Source organism: Scardinius erythrophthalmus, assembly GCF_964197995.2.
Source record: "Scardinius erythrophthalmus genome assembly, chromosome: 5".
Lineage (NCBI taxonomy): Eukaryota > Metazoa > Chordata > Actinopteri > Cypriniformes > Leuciscidae > Scardinius > Scardinius erythrophthalmus.
In genome coordinates this window covers 13,665,094-13,684,481 of record NC_138225.1, presented here as the reverse complement: position 1 = coordinate 13,684,481, position 19,388 = coordinate 13,665,094, and the positions used below count along the sequence as shown (strand labels likewise).

The 19,388-nt window shown below is 36.0% G+C and overlaps 1 protein-coding gene across 14 annotated transcripts in view; it reads left to right on the top strand.

Moving 5' to 3' along the window:
- Window positions 1-19,388, top strand: part of camk2b1 (calcium/calmodulin-dependent protein kinase (CaM kinase) II beta 1) — a 65,506-nt gene that overhangs the window by 6,539 nt on the left and 39,579 nt on the right. For 8 of the 14 annotated variants that reach the window (XM_081366512.1, XM_081366517.1, XM_081366513.1 and 5 more), the window contains exons 3-6: window positions 5,018-5,077; window positions 5,200-5,254; window positions 8,682-8,747; window positions 18,656-18,728. In XM_081366512.1, the coding sequence (XP_081222638.1) occupies window positions 5,018-5,077; window positions 5,200-5,254; window positions 8,682-8,747; window positions 18,656-18,728 (254 nt within the window). Of the gene's footprint in view, window positions 1-5,017; window positions 5,078-5,199; window positions 5,255-8,681; window positions 8,748-13,799; window positions 13,873-18,655; window positions 18,729-19,388 lie in introns of all 14 variants that reach the window. The other 6 variants (XM_081366518.1, XM_081366520.1, XM_081366521.1 and 3 more) reach the window with 1 other exon arrangement.

The following is a 19,388-nucleotide window of genomic DNA, read 5'->3' as shown; positions in this document are numbered from 1 at the left end:
ATTTACCTGTTGCAGTAGAATTTCGTTTGGTGATTGGTGGACCACCACCGTCTGTGTGTCTTTTGGACATTCTCCAACTTTTCTTGCACACGGCGTCATCAATCCTAAGAACACAAGTGCAAACAATTCAGTTGTTTAAGAACACGTCATGAATCCGACGTAGACTTTTCTAAGGAAGTTTATTAAGTTCAAAGTTAAGAAAATTCTTAGGAAGATTTTGGTGAATGAGGCCCATGGTACTTTGATATGATATACACTATTGTACTGAATAATTAATATTTTAATGTACTGCAGTATTGACATAATCATATTTCGAAAGATATCATGGTACCATGTCCAAAAAACCTTGTCAGTACCAAATTTTAAATGCTCAGAAATACAATCCTAGCACATTCAACGGACATTTAAAATTCTACAGCATGCTGATAACTATATTTAAATTAAATCTCCTTCCATGGTTACTGTCATTGCCAAAGGTATATTCAAACACCATGTCAATGAGAGAGAAACTACACCAGTGAAATGACAGAAAGAGATTCAGTTTTTACGACATCCCGCCTTTGACTGAGGGGTGTAAATCTTTTTACGCCCTTCTGTCCTCCCTTCTGAAACTTGAAGCCAGCAGTTGCTTTGCCAAAGTGTCATCCTCATCGTGTCCTCCATTGGCTGTGTGGTCATTGTGGTGAGAATGTGTAATGTGGAGAACAAGCATTTGACATGTATTTGATTCCACAGACGCTGAAAACCATTTTAAAATAGGCCCAACAACCTTCTAAATACAGCTCGTGTGGAGAAACACATTGCTGTCTGATTGTGTGGTTAGAGGAAATCAAATCAAGGTTGGGAATGTAGAATTGATTTATTTGATTTTTTTGAAGGAAAGACATCTTGGTTAATATGGTTTAGGATTAGTATTTGAATTGTTATCTTTCTTGATGTTAACACTTAAAATAATCATAAAACCAGGTCATATTTTACCACAAAATCATAAAAATACTAAACAACAAACCTAATTGTGTGCGTGTGTGTGTGTGTGTGTGTGTGTGTGTGTGTGTGTGTCTTTTTATATACACTAACTTTAACTTAAGTCTCTATGAAGTCTCTCTTCACTCTAATGAAGTCTCACCAATTGAATTTATTTGGTCAAAAATACAGTAAAAACAGTAAAATTGTGAAATATTATTTTAATTTAAAATCACTGTTTTAATTCTATTCTAATATATTGATTTGGTGTGCTTTTCTTATTATTTCTTCTTATTTTAAATGTTGACATTCTTGACAGGTCAACCTAGCCCTTTTCTTTTATTGTAGATTTGTGTTATGTAGCATATTGTCACAAAAAGCAAGTAAAGGATGATAAATGTTCACAGTGTTCGATTTGACATGTATTTGACAAAAGATGCCGCTGCGGTGGGTCATGTAGATTAGGAGCGACTGTCTTTAGGCTGAGAGTTAATCTGAGGAGAGAGAAACAATATGATCTGTCAAGGGGGTTAGAAGGAGGATGGGCATGAGAGAGGAAATGTGACCTAGATATACAGAAAGAGAATGAGTGGGAGAGAGAGTGAAGGAATCATCATGAATGACTTGGAGAGAAAGACACATAAAGAGAGGGCTGACAGTGAAGGCACCTTTGGCACTTGGCAGCTGTGTGTGTATGTGTGTGCGTGTGCATAAGAGAGGGAGAGAACAAGCATAGTTACATGCCTGGAGCACGAGACTCTCATCTGATCCAGAGAGATGGTCATGACCCTTGCAAAATGCACAAATATGTTCATGAGATGTGATTTGAAGTAAGACCCATTGCGTTATAATAATGGTCTAGTAGTCATCCAGCGACGAACTAACCTATTAGTTTATCTAGATTTTTCGAAAGTAGTTTTTGTATTTTTAGCATGTCGTTCTTTACTTGTGCATTTTGCGCACTTTGCACTGTACAATTGTCTCTAAGTTAGATGCAATAGTAGCGTTTTTAAATTCTTTCCCTTTAAAGTATCACAGCTATATCCACTCACATACAGATGGCCGTAATTGTGTAAATCATGTTGCAATCATGTTGTTTTTTGAGACTATTGTCAATAGTGTTAAAGGAACACATCTTACAGTATGTAGACGTGAGAAACATGTAAAATCAAGTATCCTTAAAGTCGCAATGTCGCGACAAATCTTTTGTGACGTACACCCGAGTGAAACGAATTGTCGAAAAGAAAAAAAATGTAGGGGTGGTGATTTGGTTCAATCCGTCAGTTGTTGATTGGATGGAGGCAAATCAATTGTTCACAGTAAGATCAATAACATGCATTTAGAAAATAGATGAATATCCATTTCATGCCAACTTTGAGACAAATTTCTTTGACTACATTTTGAAAATATCTAGTTTTGCACATACATAAACCGCCAAACCACCAAAATGTTTAACTAGCAAGATGTTACTTTCACCTTGAAGTATAAATACTTGGTCTCGGAAATGAAGTGTGTAGTAATGTGAAGTTTTTATTTGAATTTGATACAGGAAGACCATTTTAGTTGGAGGGAACTCATTAGCTAGAGCGGATCTCCGTAGCTGGGTTGACAGTGTTTGGTGCTGGCGTTCTAGTGTTGCGACAGCTTCATGAGTATGTGTATAACTCCGAGTATGCCCAGCAGCTGAGCTTAAGGTCAACGCACATCAGCGACAGACAAAGGGGGTGGGATTCTAGACCCGGCTAATAGCCAACATAGTAGCCCATCTCTGTGATGGGGTTAGTGTGAGTAGGACGAGGCAGTGCCAAGCCATTAAATCATAAAATATGGCAAGGCTGAGAATAGGGACAATAAAATATTGAACAGTACAGTATATAAAGGTGGAACGTGATCAAATGGAAAATAAAACTTCTAGGCTAATTGGCTCTTCATATGAAACTCAACTGTGTGACCTTGAGTGTCAGTTGGAATGAATGTCAGATAAAGGTTAGATGACAATTTTTGTTTATACATCATACAGTGGCCTCCGCAAAAAAAATTGACAATTAAGGTGCACTTAAAAACGGATGAATGTTTTTGCATTACATAACAAAGGATCAATCCAAGTGTCATTTATCTTAAAGATGGCACAGGCAAATTTTTCAAGCAAAACGTGTTTTTTATTTATTTATTTTTAGAAGAATAGATTGATATTTGTATCTACATAATATGTGAATGTGTGTATAATAGATATTTGTGGTTGTCAAGTGGAGAAGTCACCAGAAAAATGTTTCAATAAAATGAAATTAGTTCTGGGAAAAGCCATTTATTTGCCACTTGGTTTGATATTTCGTGCAATCTTGCAATGACATTCATAAGACACAATTCATAATTGTCCAGATAATGTTTGGGACCACCGTATATCCAACCTAGATTTTCTGAACTATGGTGAATCTGTAAAATGTAATATAAATTAATTTAATATTAATTTTTAAATTAAGTGGCATTCAAATTAAACATTATATTTTAAAAATGTATACGTTAATATGATTGTTTATTATAGTATTTGAATGGTTTCACTTACTATGTCAAAAAATTAGTTGTGAAATTTTGCAAACCTTAATGCCCAGCGTTGCAATTTTGCAAGGTTCCAAATTATCCCCCAGTTAGTGTTGCACAATATACAGATACTAGACATTTAACATTTAACGATTTAAATTGTTGATGTCTCCTTCAGCCGTGTCTGTCATTAGGGAAAGCTGATTTTTAATTACATGTGTTGCTGTTGGGTTAAATTTCACTGATGCGTCTTGAGGCATTTTATGCTGCTATCAGTTTGGTGAGACATTAGACGGCCTTTTAAAGCATGAATCATACACTTAAGACATACATTTTACATTGCCCTTATCCATCTGGGGCTTGATGGGGTTTTAGTGCTTTTTCTGTTGATTTCTCAAGCATGGAGCATTTATTCCCCTTTTTCAGTAGCACATCATCATCATTAGCGTCCTCATTATTGTAACCATTATCTTAGGCAGTGTGTTCTGTGTCCAGATGGGCCAGTTGGGCGCTCTTCAATAACTAGGGCTTATATCGAGAGGTTTGTAGATTTACATATAGATATGTTACATAGATATAGACGCATAGATGGTTGAGCTCCTCAGGGTTAGGTGACTGATCAGGAGAAATATAGATTAGATATTACTTTCACTGTCTGAACCTAAAATCTAATCTGGACATTCTGAAGTAAAACATTGTGTTGAGTTTCTATCTAGCCACTCTCATTTCTGGGCCGCACTTATCTTTTTATCAAAACTGAATGAGATCTGGGACATTGATTTAGCCCAACCGTGACAAGCTTATTGTTTGTGAGTGACTGCTGCCAGCTCTCATGTTTTTGCGCCAAATGCTCAACACCCGACACAGGAAATAATAATGATGTAATTAAAAAAACATGATGGCATATGATATCAGGTATGTGATGATGTCATTTCCAATGGAAACATGGCCTGTAACTATATTCTATATCTATGGAGCTTTGACCACTGTGACAGTTTTGAAGTTTTGTTTATTTTTCAAATTATTCCCAATATTTCATAGTATGTGAATTGCTCTTGGGTAAGGATGCACTGTATTACTGAGAGTACTGTAGTACCATGTCAATTATGGACTATGTAGTAGTTTTTATTATTGTATTAGTCAGTATTATTGGATATGTATCGACACATATTATGTATTTATTTATTTTTGCTTATTTTTATATTTAGGTTAGATTTTACAGATCTCAAAATAAATAAGTTTAAAAAAAAATGTAAAAGTGAATTTAGGAATTAAAAAATATCTGTATTTATTCATTTTATTTTTTACACAAAATAAAATAGTCTTTTTTATATATATTTTAGTATATGCTGCTATGACATAGAAATAAGAATAAAATAAGGCTTATCAGTATCTGCCAGAATTTCACTATTAGTGCATCCTTACTGGGCTGTTTCTTTACAGCTAATATCACACTGTTCAGTGTTTTATCATTTCTGCTCAACACTTCCTGTGTGCTTTTGTCTTTGACCCTCAGACCATCAGAAGCTCGAACGAGAAGCTCGAATCTGTCGTCTGCTGAAACACTCCAATATCGGTGAGCTTTTTACCCTCTCCAATTAAAAAAAATAAAAATAATATTATATAGGTGGATGTTGTGTGTGATTTATTTCCCTACAGCCACATAAACCTCATTTGCTTTCTCTTCTTCTGTTTTAGTTCGTCTGCATGACAGTATATCAGAGGAGGGCTTCCACTACCTACTGTTTGATTTGTAAGTGTCAGTATACTTCCTGTCAGAAAATTCCTCCGTTTCCTGTCATCAAATGAGCTTTGACGTGAGGAACAGCGCGTCTTAAAATGAGTCATCCCTCATATGCTATGTGCCTCTGAAGCCTTTTATTCTGTTAAAAGGATAATTCACGCAAAAATAAAAAATGCTGTCATCATCTGCTCACGCTCACGACACTGTATGAATGCAAAAGGAGTGCTTCTGCCTTCAAGTCACGTTGGAACGTTGGATCGTATTTATGAGATGAGCACCCATGCACACCACAAATTGTTATTGATCATAGGAAGTTGTTAAAATTGGCAAACACATTCATTTTATGACCAGAATTGCTTGAATGTACATTACGGTTTAATTACGATTTTTTCAAAATCGTAAGTAGGAGCTTCCAAAGAGGAGTTTCTGCTGTTCTGATGAAAGTGGATAGTAAATAGTGGCTGTCAAACTCCTCAAAGGAACATAAAGTTGTACATTCAGTATGACATGTTCTGCAGTGTCATTTCAGTATTATTTACAGTATATACTGTTATAATTAGCTTTTGTATTTATGTTCACTTTTCATTTTCAGCTTTAGTTTTATTTCAGTTTTGATTTAATTTAATTTATTTTTTTTTACCTTAAACTTAAAGGGTTAGTTCACCCAAAAATGAAAATTCTGTCATTAATTACTCACCCTCATGTTGTTCCAACCCCGTAAGACTTTCGTTCATCTTCGGAACACAAATTAAGATATTTTTGATGAAATCTGAGTGCTGGCTCACTCCTCCTGCAGGCTTATGGACACCTTAACTTGCTGGTCCAGAAAATGTATTAAAGTTGTATTAAAGACATTGTAATATAGTCCAAGTGACTCCAGTGGCTCAATCTTAAGTTTATAAAGCGACGAGAATACTTTTTGTGCGCAAAAACAAACAAAAATAACAACTTTATTCCACTTTTCATTTCCTTCTCTCTGGACCTCGAGTCTTTTTACGTAGTGTTTAAGCGTAGCGCATCTGTGTTGCACGTCACCACGTAGGCTCACTATTGGGCGACTCTGGTCATGTGTGATACGTGGTGACGTGCAACACAGACGAGCTACGCTTAAACACTACGTAAAAAAGACTCGAGGTCCAGAGAGAAGGAAATGAAAAGTGGAATAAAGTCGTTATTTTTGTTTGTTTTTGCGCACAAAAAGTATTCTCGTCACTTTATAAACTTAAGATTGAGCCACTGGAGTCACTTGGACTATATTAACAATGTCTTTAATACATTTTCTGGGCCAGCAAGTTAAGGTGTCCATAAGCCTGCAGGAGGACTGATCCAGCACTCAAATTTCATCAAAAATATCTTAATTTGTGTTCCGAAGATGAACGAAAGTCTTACGGGGTTGGAACAACATGAGGGTGAGTAATTACTGACAGAATTTTCATTTTTGGGTGAACTAACCCTTTAAGCCGAAATTACCCGGAGCAATTCGTCCCAGGGAATTTTGTGTCCCCCAGACCTGTTGCTGTCTGCGTTTCCATTGCGGTCTAAAGTACCATGAAGAATAGACAAATTAGTCCAGTGACGTAGGACTGTGTGCGACTTTCCAGTTCCCGCTGGCTTTTGTCCTCCGCTTAATAAAGCTTGAACCTCGTCGTCGGTCCAGTGGTCGTATTTTTTAAACTCCATTGTTGATTCGAATAGCAAACAGCTCTTACTGCACGCACAGCAACATGCTTTTAAAAATGGTGTTTGAAATAAAATGCTGCATGAACTCAACCAAACAGCATGTTCATCGCCCAAGTCCAACCCCCAAAAGTTCCTGAACTTTAAAAAAAAGTACTACCTCGAAAATTTCATACCCGGAACTTCATTTAGACCCTGATCCCTGCGGTCGAAACACATCGAGTACCACCCCTAAAGTCTTTAGTAGTTCCTCCGATGGAAACGTGGCTTTATTTGTTTCAGTTAGTTGCCAAGGCTTCTTTTCTAATATTTGTTTGTTTTTTAAAGGTTTTTTTTTATTCCAGCTTTATTTCAGGTACCAACAACTTAATATTTTGAGTTTTAGTTAACAATTGCAACACTTGTGTTCTGTGGTCTCCAAAAGCCATATTTTTTCGTGAACTATCCATTCAAAAATACATGGGCTTCATGAGCTATAACTTGCAACAAGTAAACTAAAACATGTTGATAATACATGTAATAAGAAGAATACTGTATATTATTATGAGATGCACCGATACTAAATTTCTCTGCCGATAGGCGATTATTCAGAATGATATCTGCCAGTACCGTTATAGCGATAGTTCGGTTTTCTTAAGGAATAAAGATCTCTCCCAGCTAATGCTTACAGGGAACCCTCTCATTAGGTACATTACTATAATATTAGAGGTTAAAATGAACAGAACCATTATATTCAACAGTTATTTATTTTCAGATATAATTACACTCAAATAAAAACTGCAATGTTTGTATACAAGGAACTCATTAACATTTGCCTTAAATAATGACATACTTTGTGTAAATAAGCTCCTTTCTAGTGTTTTTATAGCTAACTAAAGAACTGTGAAAATTGGATAACTTTTCTGAGGTAAATGCAACGTTAAGTGACATACTGTCCACAAACTGTTTAATCGACGTCTTTCCGCTGTTGAAACACTGATTGAGCGATTACAAGACCTGATTCATTTCAGTAAGTTGAATTTGATCTTTCAACATACCTTTTGATGTTCATGCTATTATTGCATTAAAGTTGGAAAAAAGACTTGCACTCCGCTCTGCAGCTAGAAGTTTGAACTGAGGCGCACAGTGATCTGTCACATCACATTTAAGAGGATCAAACACAATTTTTTGTTTGAATTTTGTGATAAAATGGACAGAATTTGAAAGCTGAGACTTTGTTTCTTATCAAAGTAACAAAGCACAAAGCTCTTTTGATTACTGGATAGGAGATGCACTACAAAAAACGTTAGGTGTAGGGGAAAACCACCAGGGAACTACAGGTGATTTATAGGGTCAAATAGATTCTACTTTGACATTTTTTAACAGTTATTGTCCTGTTAACTTTGACACTATGAGTTACAGTCAGTTACACAGTTTTGATTGATATGTAGTAATCGGCCCTGATCTTCGGTTGTTGTTATACAATCGGCCGATGACGATAGTGAAAATAATAGCTTTTATCGGTATCGGCCAATACATCGGTGCATTCTTAATTACTGTGCATTATAAAGTTTTAAATCTTTAATCTTTATATCTTAAACGTGCAGCGATATCAGAAGGGCTATAATCAAAAACATTCAATGCCTCCCCAAAATCATGCCATCTTTCCTGAAAATTCTCATCTCCATGGAAACTGAGCTTGAGGAAGAGACTTGCACTAGAACAGGAATTCTGTTTGATTTAGCAAATAGCCAGGGTGAACTTGTTTCCTGTGTTTTAGGGTGACTGGAGGTGAACTGTTTGAGGACATTGTAGCCAGAGAGTACTACAGTGAAGCAGATGCCAGGTAAGAATACTTTTCTTAATGTTTTCCTCTCTTCTTCCCTTTCTTCTCTCTCTTTGGCCCTAGCTTGTTGCACCCGGCACCACCACATACACGTTCACTGTTAGTTTGTTTTGCATTTGGAGATGCTATTTGAAATGCCATCTTCCACAATGCAACACACAGATCTTGCTCTTTTTCCAGCACACACTCTAGGGTGAAATGTGGCCTTTAGCCTAAAAAGTTGGCAAGACAGAACTGCACACTAACATTGTTTGAGGAAATTAACTGTATGCTGTTGTGTGTAGTTCAGGTGCTTTATGTGAACTCTATAAAGTGCCTTTGTTCAACACTCTAGAACAATTCTAGAGTGTTGTTGTTGTGTGTTTTGTTTAGATATGTCTTTTTCCACTGATCTATCTCTGTCCTTTCATCATGCATTGTCTGTCTCCTTCTCATACACACACACCTGCTCAAACACAGACACAGCCTTTCTGCAGGCAATGTTTTGGCTATCTTCTACAGATCCCTTTCCACAGTGTGTGAGTGTGTGGTTGTGTGCTAGTTACCAGGGTTTGCTGTATGTAGTTAAAGGTGTTAGTCCTGAGCATTATCACCTCTGTGGTGCAGCCCATTATAGTATGCAATTCACGCTGACTTCCCTGTGTACATCCTGTGGGTGTGTGTAACACATTCATTTGGGCAGTCTCTCTTAAGGTTTTTTTTTTTTTTTTTTTTTTTCTAACCCAGTGCTTGTGCCATGGTATTGTTAGCGTGGTGGATGTGGCATAGCAGTTACTGTACAGCCTTGCCTGGTAATTGGTAAAAGTGGTAAAAGTTTAAAGAGACGATACATAAACAGCCACTATTGACACCAAATCTCTGGTTTCTTTTAGATGTGTGATATTTGACAATGTATAGTTGAGTGTGTGTGTGTGTGTGTGTGTGTGTGTGTGTGTGTGTGTGTGTGTATATATATATATATATATATATATATATATATATATATATATACATGCATACATATACATGCATACATATACATTTCATCTGGATAGATAGATAGATAGATCTAGCAAAGCTGACTTTTCAGCATCATTACTCCAGTCTTCAGTGTCACATCCTTCAGAAATCATTCTGATATGCTGATTTGCTGCTCAAGAAACATTTCTCATTATTATCAATGTTGAAAACAGTTGCTTAATATTTTGTGGATAATGTGATGCATTATTATACATTTTGATGAATAGAAAGTTAAAACAACAACAGCATTCATTTGAAATAGTTTTTGTAATGTGAAAGTCTTTACTGTCTTTTTGATCAATTTAATGTGTCCTTGCTGAATAAAAGTATTGAACCCAAAATTGAGATTTATACATCACCTGAAAGATGAATAAATACGCTTTCCATTGATGTATGGTTTGTTAGGATAGGACAACATTTGGCCGAGATACAACTATTTGAAAGTCTGGAATCTGAGGGTGCAAAAAAATTTGTTTTAATTAAAATGTAAATTAAATGCAACATGGTTAATGGTTAACTGGTCTGTGCAGAATGAGTACTCAACTATTCGATTACTTGTGCACATCCCTAATACAGGTGTCTGATTATATTATATTATGATCTGGTTCAATCTCGAGTGTTTAAAATGTATAAACCATAGTTAGTGAGCCTCACTGTCTTGATCTCTCACAACCATTGAAGTTGAGCAATGTGTATTTGTGCCCATGACCCAGCTGTTACTTACCACATTACACTTTAGCTGAGCTAAAGGGCAGTTTACGCTTTAAAAGTGTACTTGTATGATGTGTTTACACTGTAATCACTGCAATTACATGTACTATATTGCACAGGGGCTCTTATAATAGGTTTATATAATGCGCAGAGAGGCCTCTTGAGATGAAATTATAGGCCGATAACTGTCTGTTTGAATCAAGTGCTAGCTTCCATTCCCTAGATATCCTTGTCAAACAAAGTGCAGGTTATCACAGCACCATTTTGAGGGTGATATTGCTTTTATACAACTTACATTTTAGATAACAACAACATCAATAATAATAATAATAAACAATAATAATTATTAGGTTATTATTTTATTATTATTATATAAAATAGCATTGTTTTTATATGAAATAATTATTATTACATTTATTTATAAATATTCATTATGATCTGTTTCTTATTTAAATATTATTTGGTATGGTACAAATATTTTTTACAAAAATGATTATTAGAAATATCAGTTATCATTTACCACTATAATCATTAGAAAGTTGTAAAGTTGACAGAGAAATGAAATGTTTGTAGGAGTGGATGCAGGGAAACATCTCAGCTTCTTCTCTAGTGCTCATCTCCTGCTGACCTGCTTCCAGACACCTGCTGTCTGTCCCTCCTCTTGCTCTCTTTCTCTCTTTCCATTCTTTCCATCTCTGTTGTTCTCTCTTTCACTCTGAAGCCCTGCAGTCGTGCGCTGCCCCCTGTCTCCTCAGAGAGAGGGAGAAACTAGGGCTCCAATTAACACGCGTAATTAGGGCCTCATTTTTCTCCCCTCCTCCCATCCTCCACCTGTCTCTCTCTCTCTCTCTTTCTGTCTGCCTTCTGTCTTTTATTCAGATACTGTATTCTAGCTCTCTCATTCTGTGTGTGATGGTGTCACTGACACCACCTCCACTGTGTTGTGGCTCTTGTTGTTGGATGTGTGACAGAAAGTGTGTATGACGCTAATGTGAATGGAAACGGGCCCAAGCTTTAGTGATTTAAATCAGCGAAAGGACTTTACTTATCATCTCTTATTTATATTATTTGGCAAGCTAGTCTATTCAAACATTAGTAGTTTTGCTTAAAGATATACAGTATATGGATATACAGTATATAGACAGACACACACACACACACACACACACACACACACACACACACACACACACACACACACACACACAAACACAGTCTTTACAGTTTAGATTTAAGAATCATATCCTTGCAAAACTGAATTCAGAGATTAAGTTGTGTAACAAGATGCTCTTCATTTAAATCCTATGTTTTTGTCATAACTAGGGTTGCAAAGGAGCGGAAAATTTCCGGTAAATTTTTTAGAAACTTTCCATGCGAAGTTAAGCTGGGGAATTGTTAAGCTGGAAATGTTCCAAGTTGTAAACTTAATGAGAATTATGGGAATTAAAGGGAATTATTTGGAAATTTGGGGTCATTTATACAAACTGTCTCACACACACACACACACTCACACTCACACTCACACTCACACTCACACACACACACACACACAAACACATTTGTTGCGTTGTGCTGATTAGCTCCGCCCACTGAGTCCTACTTGTCATATCTGTACATTAAACATCAAATGTTTTCTGATTGGCTGTAATTGTGTTAAATTATGTAGCAGTTTCACATTCATTGTGGACAGGGGAAAAAATTCTCTGGAAACTTGTCACATTGTGTCTAGTATAGATACATTGTTGGTTGAATGTATCTATACTAGACACCATTTATTCAGATTTTTTTTTTTAAATCTAGCTGTGTACTACAGTTACTCCCCTGAGCAGGTGGACATAAACACATACATGAATTATTAAATATATTAGACAGTTTGTATTTTTATCCCACTGGAACAATTATGTTGGGTCAGGTATACATAAAACATATACAATACATACACTCTACAGTTTGGGGGCAGTGCAATTTTTTTTTTCTTAAAAAAAAATTAAACCATTTATTAAACAATAATCCATTACATTGATCATAAATGACAGTAAAGACATTTAGAATGTTACAAAATATTTGTATTTCAAATAAATGCATTTGTATTTTCAAATAGATGTATTTCAAATAAAACTTTCTATTCATCAAAGAATCCTGAAAAAATATTAAATGTTGATGATAATGCCTACAGAACGACCTCTGTACCTCTTTACCTAAACTCACTACTTCAGACTAATGCGCCCTCCAGAAGCTTGAGTTCTGCAAGTGAACGGCTCCTCGTGGTGCCACCAAAGAGACACAACATCACTCTCACAGACCTTTACCTGGACTGATCCCTGCTGGTGGAATGACCTGCCTATCTCAACCCGACCAGATGAGTCTTTAGCCACTTTCAAGAAACGGCTAAAGACACATATTTCATCAACACTTGACCTGTTAATACTACCACTTTATTAATAAATAAAACCTTGCTGACAGATGGGCCAGACTAGTCTGGACTGTGCTGGACTAACTGGGTCTTGTCGTAGCACTTGCATATAGTTGCCCTGTTGTTGGTTTGATGGCTTCTATTGTTCTCCTCATTTGTACGTCGCTTTGGATAAAAGCGTCTGCTAAATGATTAAATGTAAATATTTCTTGAGCACCAAATCATTAGAATGATTTCTGAAGGATCATATGACACTGAAGACTAGAGTAATGGTTTCACCATCACTGGAGTAAAAAATAATTGAAAACATTAAAATAGAATTTTTTTAATTGTTTAAATATTTACTGTATTTTTGATCAAATAAATGCAGCCTTGGTGAGCATAAGAGATGACTTTAAAAAATAAAATTACTGATCCCAAACCTATGTATATATTTGTGTGTATGGTGTTTGTGTGTGTAATTGCTCTTCAAAGACACTATATTGTTGTAAATCCCCACACCAGCATTTATTCTCACATCCTTCAGATTTAACACACACGCACACACTCTCAGTCACTACACCTGTTTCTCCTCACCTCCCTTCTCCTACTCCCTCTCTCTTTCTCTCTCTGATCTTGTTCTTGTTGTTGACAGTTGTGTGTCTCATGTCTAAATGGTTTTGTCTCTTCACTTCCATCATTCACTTCCCTCTCTCCTTTTAATCCCTCTCTTCCCTCTCCTGTTTACGTCACTCTTCCCATCTCTTGTATATCAATCATTCAACCCGTCACCTTGCTTTCTCTATCATCTCTGCTCCTTTTGTTCAATGCACTGCCATCACTCCATCAATCGTTTGATTTCACTCTATCCATCCTCACGTTTCCCCCCACCTCTCATTCCCTCCCTCTCCCCACTCTCCTTTTTCTTTTCTTCCGTTTTGTCTTCACAGTCACTGTATCCATCAGATTCTAGACAGTGTCCATCATATTCACCAACATGACATAGTGCACAGGGACCTGAAGGTCAGTATGTAGCTCACACACTGCCTGTATATGGCCCGTCTGTTTGTCCCTGCTTGCTCCTGTCTGTGTGTCTGTAGTTGTAGCCTGTCTTGTCTGTCTGTTTGTCTGTGTATGGCATCATGGGCTTCTCCTAATCCATTGACTGCCTTCCCAAACCTCCCGAATCCTTACTTCTTGCGCTTGATCTTTAGCTTGATGCTGTTGTTTAGATGATTAGAACTCTTAAGGTGTCATGGGCTTTTAGTTATTTCTTTTATTTCTTTGTTCCTCAACTATTACTTTTAAAGGGAAAGTTCACCCAAAAATACAAATTCTGGCATAATTTACTCACCCTTATGTTGGTCCAAACCTGTTTGCATTTCTTTGCATGTCCACAGAAGAAAGTAAGTCAAACAGATTTGGAAGGACATAAGGGTGAGTAAATGATAACAGAACTATCCCTTTAATTATGTTTAAATTCTGATACTGTGTATTTAAAGTTTCAAAGTGGTTCTTTGTATAAACATCCTTAAATCGCTGTATGTTATAATATTCGTTATGTACCATGTTTTCTGTGTCAAGACTGATGTCGTAGAGCCCTATGAAATCAGTTTTATTTTTTTCTAAATTTCATTTGAATTTTTCTGTTTTTGTTTTCATTTTTGGTTTGATTACATTTTATAAAAACAAAAAATTAAGTGTGATCAGCTTAATTCATAAAACAATTAACTATTTAGTAATTTATTACATTTTTAACAATGATAATGTCCCATGAAATGTTTTTGTTTCTGTCTGTTGTAATTTTCTGGATTCTGTGTTTTATGATTTAATACCAATTTATTAAAAAAAAGGTTGTAATCAAATGAATGCATTAAAAACTTTATTAATTTAATTAATCTTTTAAAATGCAATGAACAATTCCTTCCATATTTTTTGGCAAAATAAGCGCTGCACAACAGAGGTTTAGTGTTTAAATTAAAACATGAAGAATTCTGTGATATTCCAATGGCTTTTTGCACTTTAATATTCACAGACACAAGTCAATATTGCGATTTGATTAAGTGTGCAGCCCTGATTTATTCATAAAAATTTTTCCAAATTCCATGACATTCCATGTTTTTATGACTGGATTTTGTGATTCCATCTTCGTTTTCCAGAAATCATAGGGTCCTATAGTCTGCATGTGCTCAGCACAAGACATATTATAGCAGCTGATCTTGTTTTATAGTCACAGTAGCATCCCAGAGTCTTTTTAGTACTTGAATGATGAACAGTATCATGAACTACCAGTCATTCTCTTACTTGAAACGATGCTAGGTTTTAATGAAATTTCGCAAATATCGTTTTTTTAGATTTGTTATTTTGCTTCTCAGTGTAGATTCTTGCAAAAAAAGTTAGCCGTTTAAATTGCTTCTCTAGCTTATGAAGCGTGTGAGAAGAGACTCAAATACTGTAACGTTGATGTTAGTACAGGAAATAAAGCTAATATTAGAAAGGACAGCACAGTGAGTTTCAGTACATTTTTAGACGTTTTAATGTCCACAGCAGTTTTTTCGAGTGGAGATTTTTTGCTGAAACACAGTGACACTTCCTGTCTCACCCCTACAAACTCACACACTCACACACACACAGACCAGCTATGATCAGCAGCTGACACTGGGGGAGGTGTGAAGAAACACACACACATGTACACACTATGATGAATGCACACATATGGATATTTAATATATCCATATATACGCTCATACGTTTAAAGGCAGAGTAAAGAGACAGATTCACTGTCAGAAATGTTTTTTCAGAGACATTCTGTCTTACTCTTGCCGTGACCATATGTCATGCTCCGTGGTCTTTTAATGGGAGACATTTAGAAAGCAAATGCAGCACTTTAATTTACAGCCCTGAACTTTACTGCCATGCCAGAAAACTCATGCAGTGCACACATGGATAATAATAATCACAGCTATAACGTTATTTATGCAGCACTGAGCCTATCAGAAATGCATCTCAAAGTGCTGTATTAAAGATTAAATATGGCCATTAAGAATAGATTGCTTTAAATAGTTTTATGTAATTCTAATAATTTATACTGTTTTGCCTTTGGGCAGAACAGAATGACAAAATCATCTTTTTGCAGATTAAAATGTTTTTAATTTAAATATATTGCAGTCTTTTTAAATTTGATGGTAAATTAGCAAATCATTTTAGATAAAAGAGTTAATTCTAATTGGAATGACTAAGTTGACTTCAAGATTGACAGTGTCAGAAGCAAAGCTTGAATCCAAGAGAAAAAATATTTCTAATAGTTTTAGAGCTTTGATGCCTTTAAATGGCACAAACTCTGAAGCCAGACGGCAAAATATTTTACATCTTAATATAGCGATTTGACCTTTTCTTTAGATTTCTTAAGATAAAAGAAAAAATCTACATATAAATTTGCTTCTCATGCGAACGTTGACATTAATTACCTGAAAGGCATTTCATTGTTCAGGAAAAATAAATAAATAATTATTCTATTGAAATAATTGTATTGATGCTTGGTAATACACAATCTTTCAAAAGTTAGGGATCAGATTCTTGAATGTTTTTGAAAGTTTTGTTTTTGTTTTTGATGTTTTTAAGTCTTTTAGTCTCACCTAGGCTCCATTTAGTTGATCAAAAATACAGAAAACAGGAATACTGTGAAATATTATTGCAATTTAAAATACGTTTTTAATCTTATTATATTTTAATTTATTCTTGTAATGACAAAGCTGAATTTTCAGCAGCCATGACTTTTGTCAGGGTTATTTGATGTATAGAATATTTTTTTTTTTTTGAAATACAAATATTTTGTAACATTATAAATTACTTTACTGTCACTTTTGAACAATTTAATGTGTCCTTTTTGAAATATTTATGTATTTTAATTTATATAAAAAAAACTTACTGACCCCAATCTTTTAAATGCTAGTGTAAGTAAATTTGTAGCTTTAGTTAATGTCATTCACAGTTGCGCCATATCACTGCGCTCTCTCACTTTAGCTTGCAAACCCTCTTACTGTTCACCCGCATGTGCTGTGATTCCAGAACAGCTATAGCACTCCCATCTTAGGGATTTTTCTTCCAGCATTGGAAGATTGGACTCAAGGCATGTGCTGTATATTGGAATAGCTTTGACCTAGAGAGCCATTTACAATATTAATTGATTTACATAATTGATTTAGCCTTTTCCTCTACCACCCGACCTCAGTGACCCTCAGTGTATTATCACTTGGATGTCGGATCTGGGTTCGAGCTGTTAAATACCAAAACCATCATTCCTGAGGTTTTGCCCAGGCGTAGGCTGTACCTGTGCATAGCAACATGTAGGGGTCTCTTGGCAACCAGCACACATGCGTGTGTGTGTGTGCACGTGTTGCTGATATCCTACACTTCTTAACACACACACATTACACTCTCATGTCACTATATTTGATCAAAGACTGCGTAGATATACAGCTGTGCTACTCTGTATGATTTACCTTATAAAGGTTTAATTTCTAAGAGCCTCTTTTACTGCTATAGGGAGGAGAAGAGTAGAGCTGAAAGCAGCAATTAGCAGAATCCAGCGGGTATAGAAATCTGCCGCAATGTTGTAGATTAAATGGACTTGTAATTGAAAAAATTGACTGTTTAATATCTGAAATATTTTGTGTGGTTGACTTTTGTCTAATGTATTGTGATTCTATATTTAATACGTTTACATATGCTAGGTCACGTTAACGTGCAAAAACGGCAAAGTTTGGCACACACAGGTTTTGGGCTATTACCTAAATTTTGCTTTGCATTTTGAAGGCTTTTTTAATGTGTGCACGTGTTGGGCACATTAAACAGTTTTTTTCTTAAACTACCGTTTAAAGGTTTGGGGTCGGTCATTTTTTAAAAAGAAGTCTCTTATACTCACCAAGGCTGCAATTATTGGATCAAAAATACACTAAAATACAGCAATATTTTATTGATTTATTGATTTCTTCAGTGTACATCAGGGGTGCCCAATCCTGCTCCTGCCGATCGACTGTGTGTTTGATTAGGGTTGGAGATGAACTGTGCAGGACAGTCGATCGGCAGGAGCAGGATTGGGCACCCCTGGTGTACATGTTCCTTCTAATATGTTGATTTACTCAAGAAAGTTCAAAAGAACAGCATTGATTTAAAATAGAAATGTTAATATACAAGTCTTTCCTTTACTTTTGATCATTTTATGCATCCTTGCTGAATAAAATGATTCATTTCTTAAAAGAAGTCTCCAAACTTTTGAATGATAGTGTATGAAAATGCAGTTTTGTTATATTTTTGGCTTTTTTGAATGAGCAGATCTCAAATCCATTTTAAGATCAGTTCTTGAATATATTTTTCCCTTTTTTAAACAAAAAATTATAGCTGTTCAAGGTACTTAGTAGGCTGGCTGAAAAAGCAGTAGGAAACTTCTTTCGTGAACTTGTATTTTGCAGTGATTTAATAGAACAGGTCCTACATATGTTGACAAAATAAATATACTTGAACTCTCAATAGGCACAAAGCGTTGCTTCCATGTCTTAATTGTAGATATATCGCAATTGTATTATATATATATAACTTAAGTTTTCACCTCTTGCTGTCTAACTATTAGTGAGGTTTCTGTTTATGCTTATATTTAGCTACATGGAGGCAAGGCTTGAGTCTAGAGAGATGCCCTGCCCCCTCCCATTTACATTTTTACCTGCCCCAAATCCCCCTCGCCCCTGGCCTGTGCACGGGACTGTAGCGCTGCTCAGACTAACCTCCGCCCCCTGCTGTTTGCATGCAGTCACTGCATCCAGCAGATCCTGGAGGCGGTGCTTCACTGCCATCAAATGGGCGTGGTGCACCGAGACCTAAAGGTAAGTGCCGATTGTGACGTCATTGCTGTCCTTCAAGTGTGTGAACGTGCATGTGCTCATAAAAGTTGGTATGTACTGCAGAAATCTGTGCCTATCGCTGTGTCGATTTGAAGATGACTGACGTAATTGCTAATAGCAGCTTTTGGTCTCTCTGTGAAAATTAGAAAAAAGACACTGCAATAGAACTCAGTCTGATCTTACACAGTGATAGCGCTAGTGTGTGTGTGTTGCTGGTGATTAAATTCACTTTCATGAATGTTCAGGTAAGACTGCGCTAATTGGCCTGACTTAAAGAGCGACATTGATTTTTATTTATCGATCAAGCACTTCAAAAGTGCTTCCACTAATACGTCTGTTGTACTAATAATAATAGACCAAATTTAATGAACCACGACAATGTAACTCTAACCTTCTAGATTATTCTTATTGCCCATAGAGTCAGTGTAGACATCAGGGTCCCAGTCCCAGACCAGTCGTCGTGTCCAGGTTTGAGTTCACTGCAGTGCCATTTGACTGCTCCCTTGTGACCCTTGACCTTCTCTAAAACGCAGTGTGCTTCACGACATGTTGTTCTTAGAAATAATTCCACTAGTGTCACACTATCTAGCATGCTTTGCAGTTGGATTACAGTTCGAACCGGCCATTAATAGGCTAGGATGC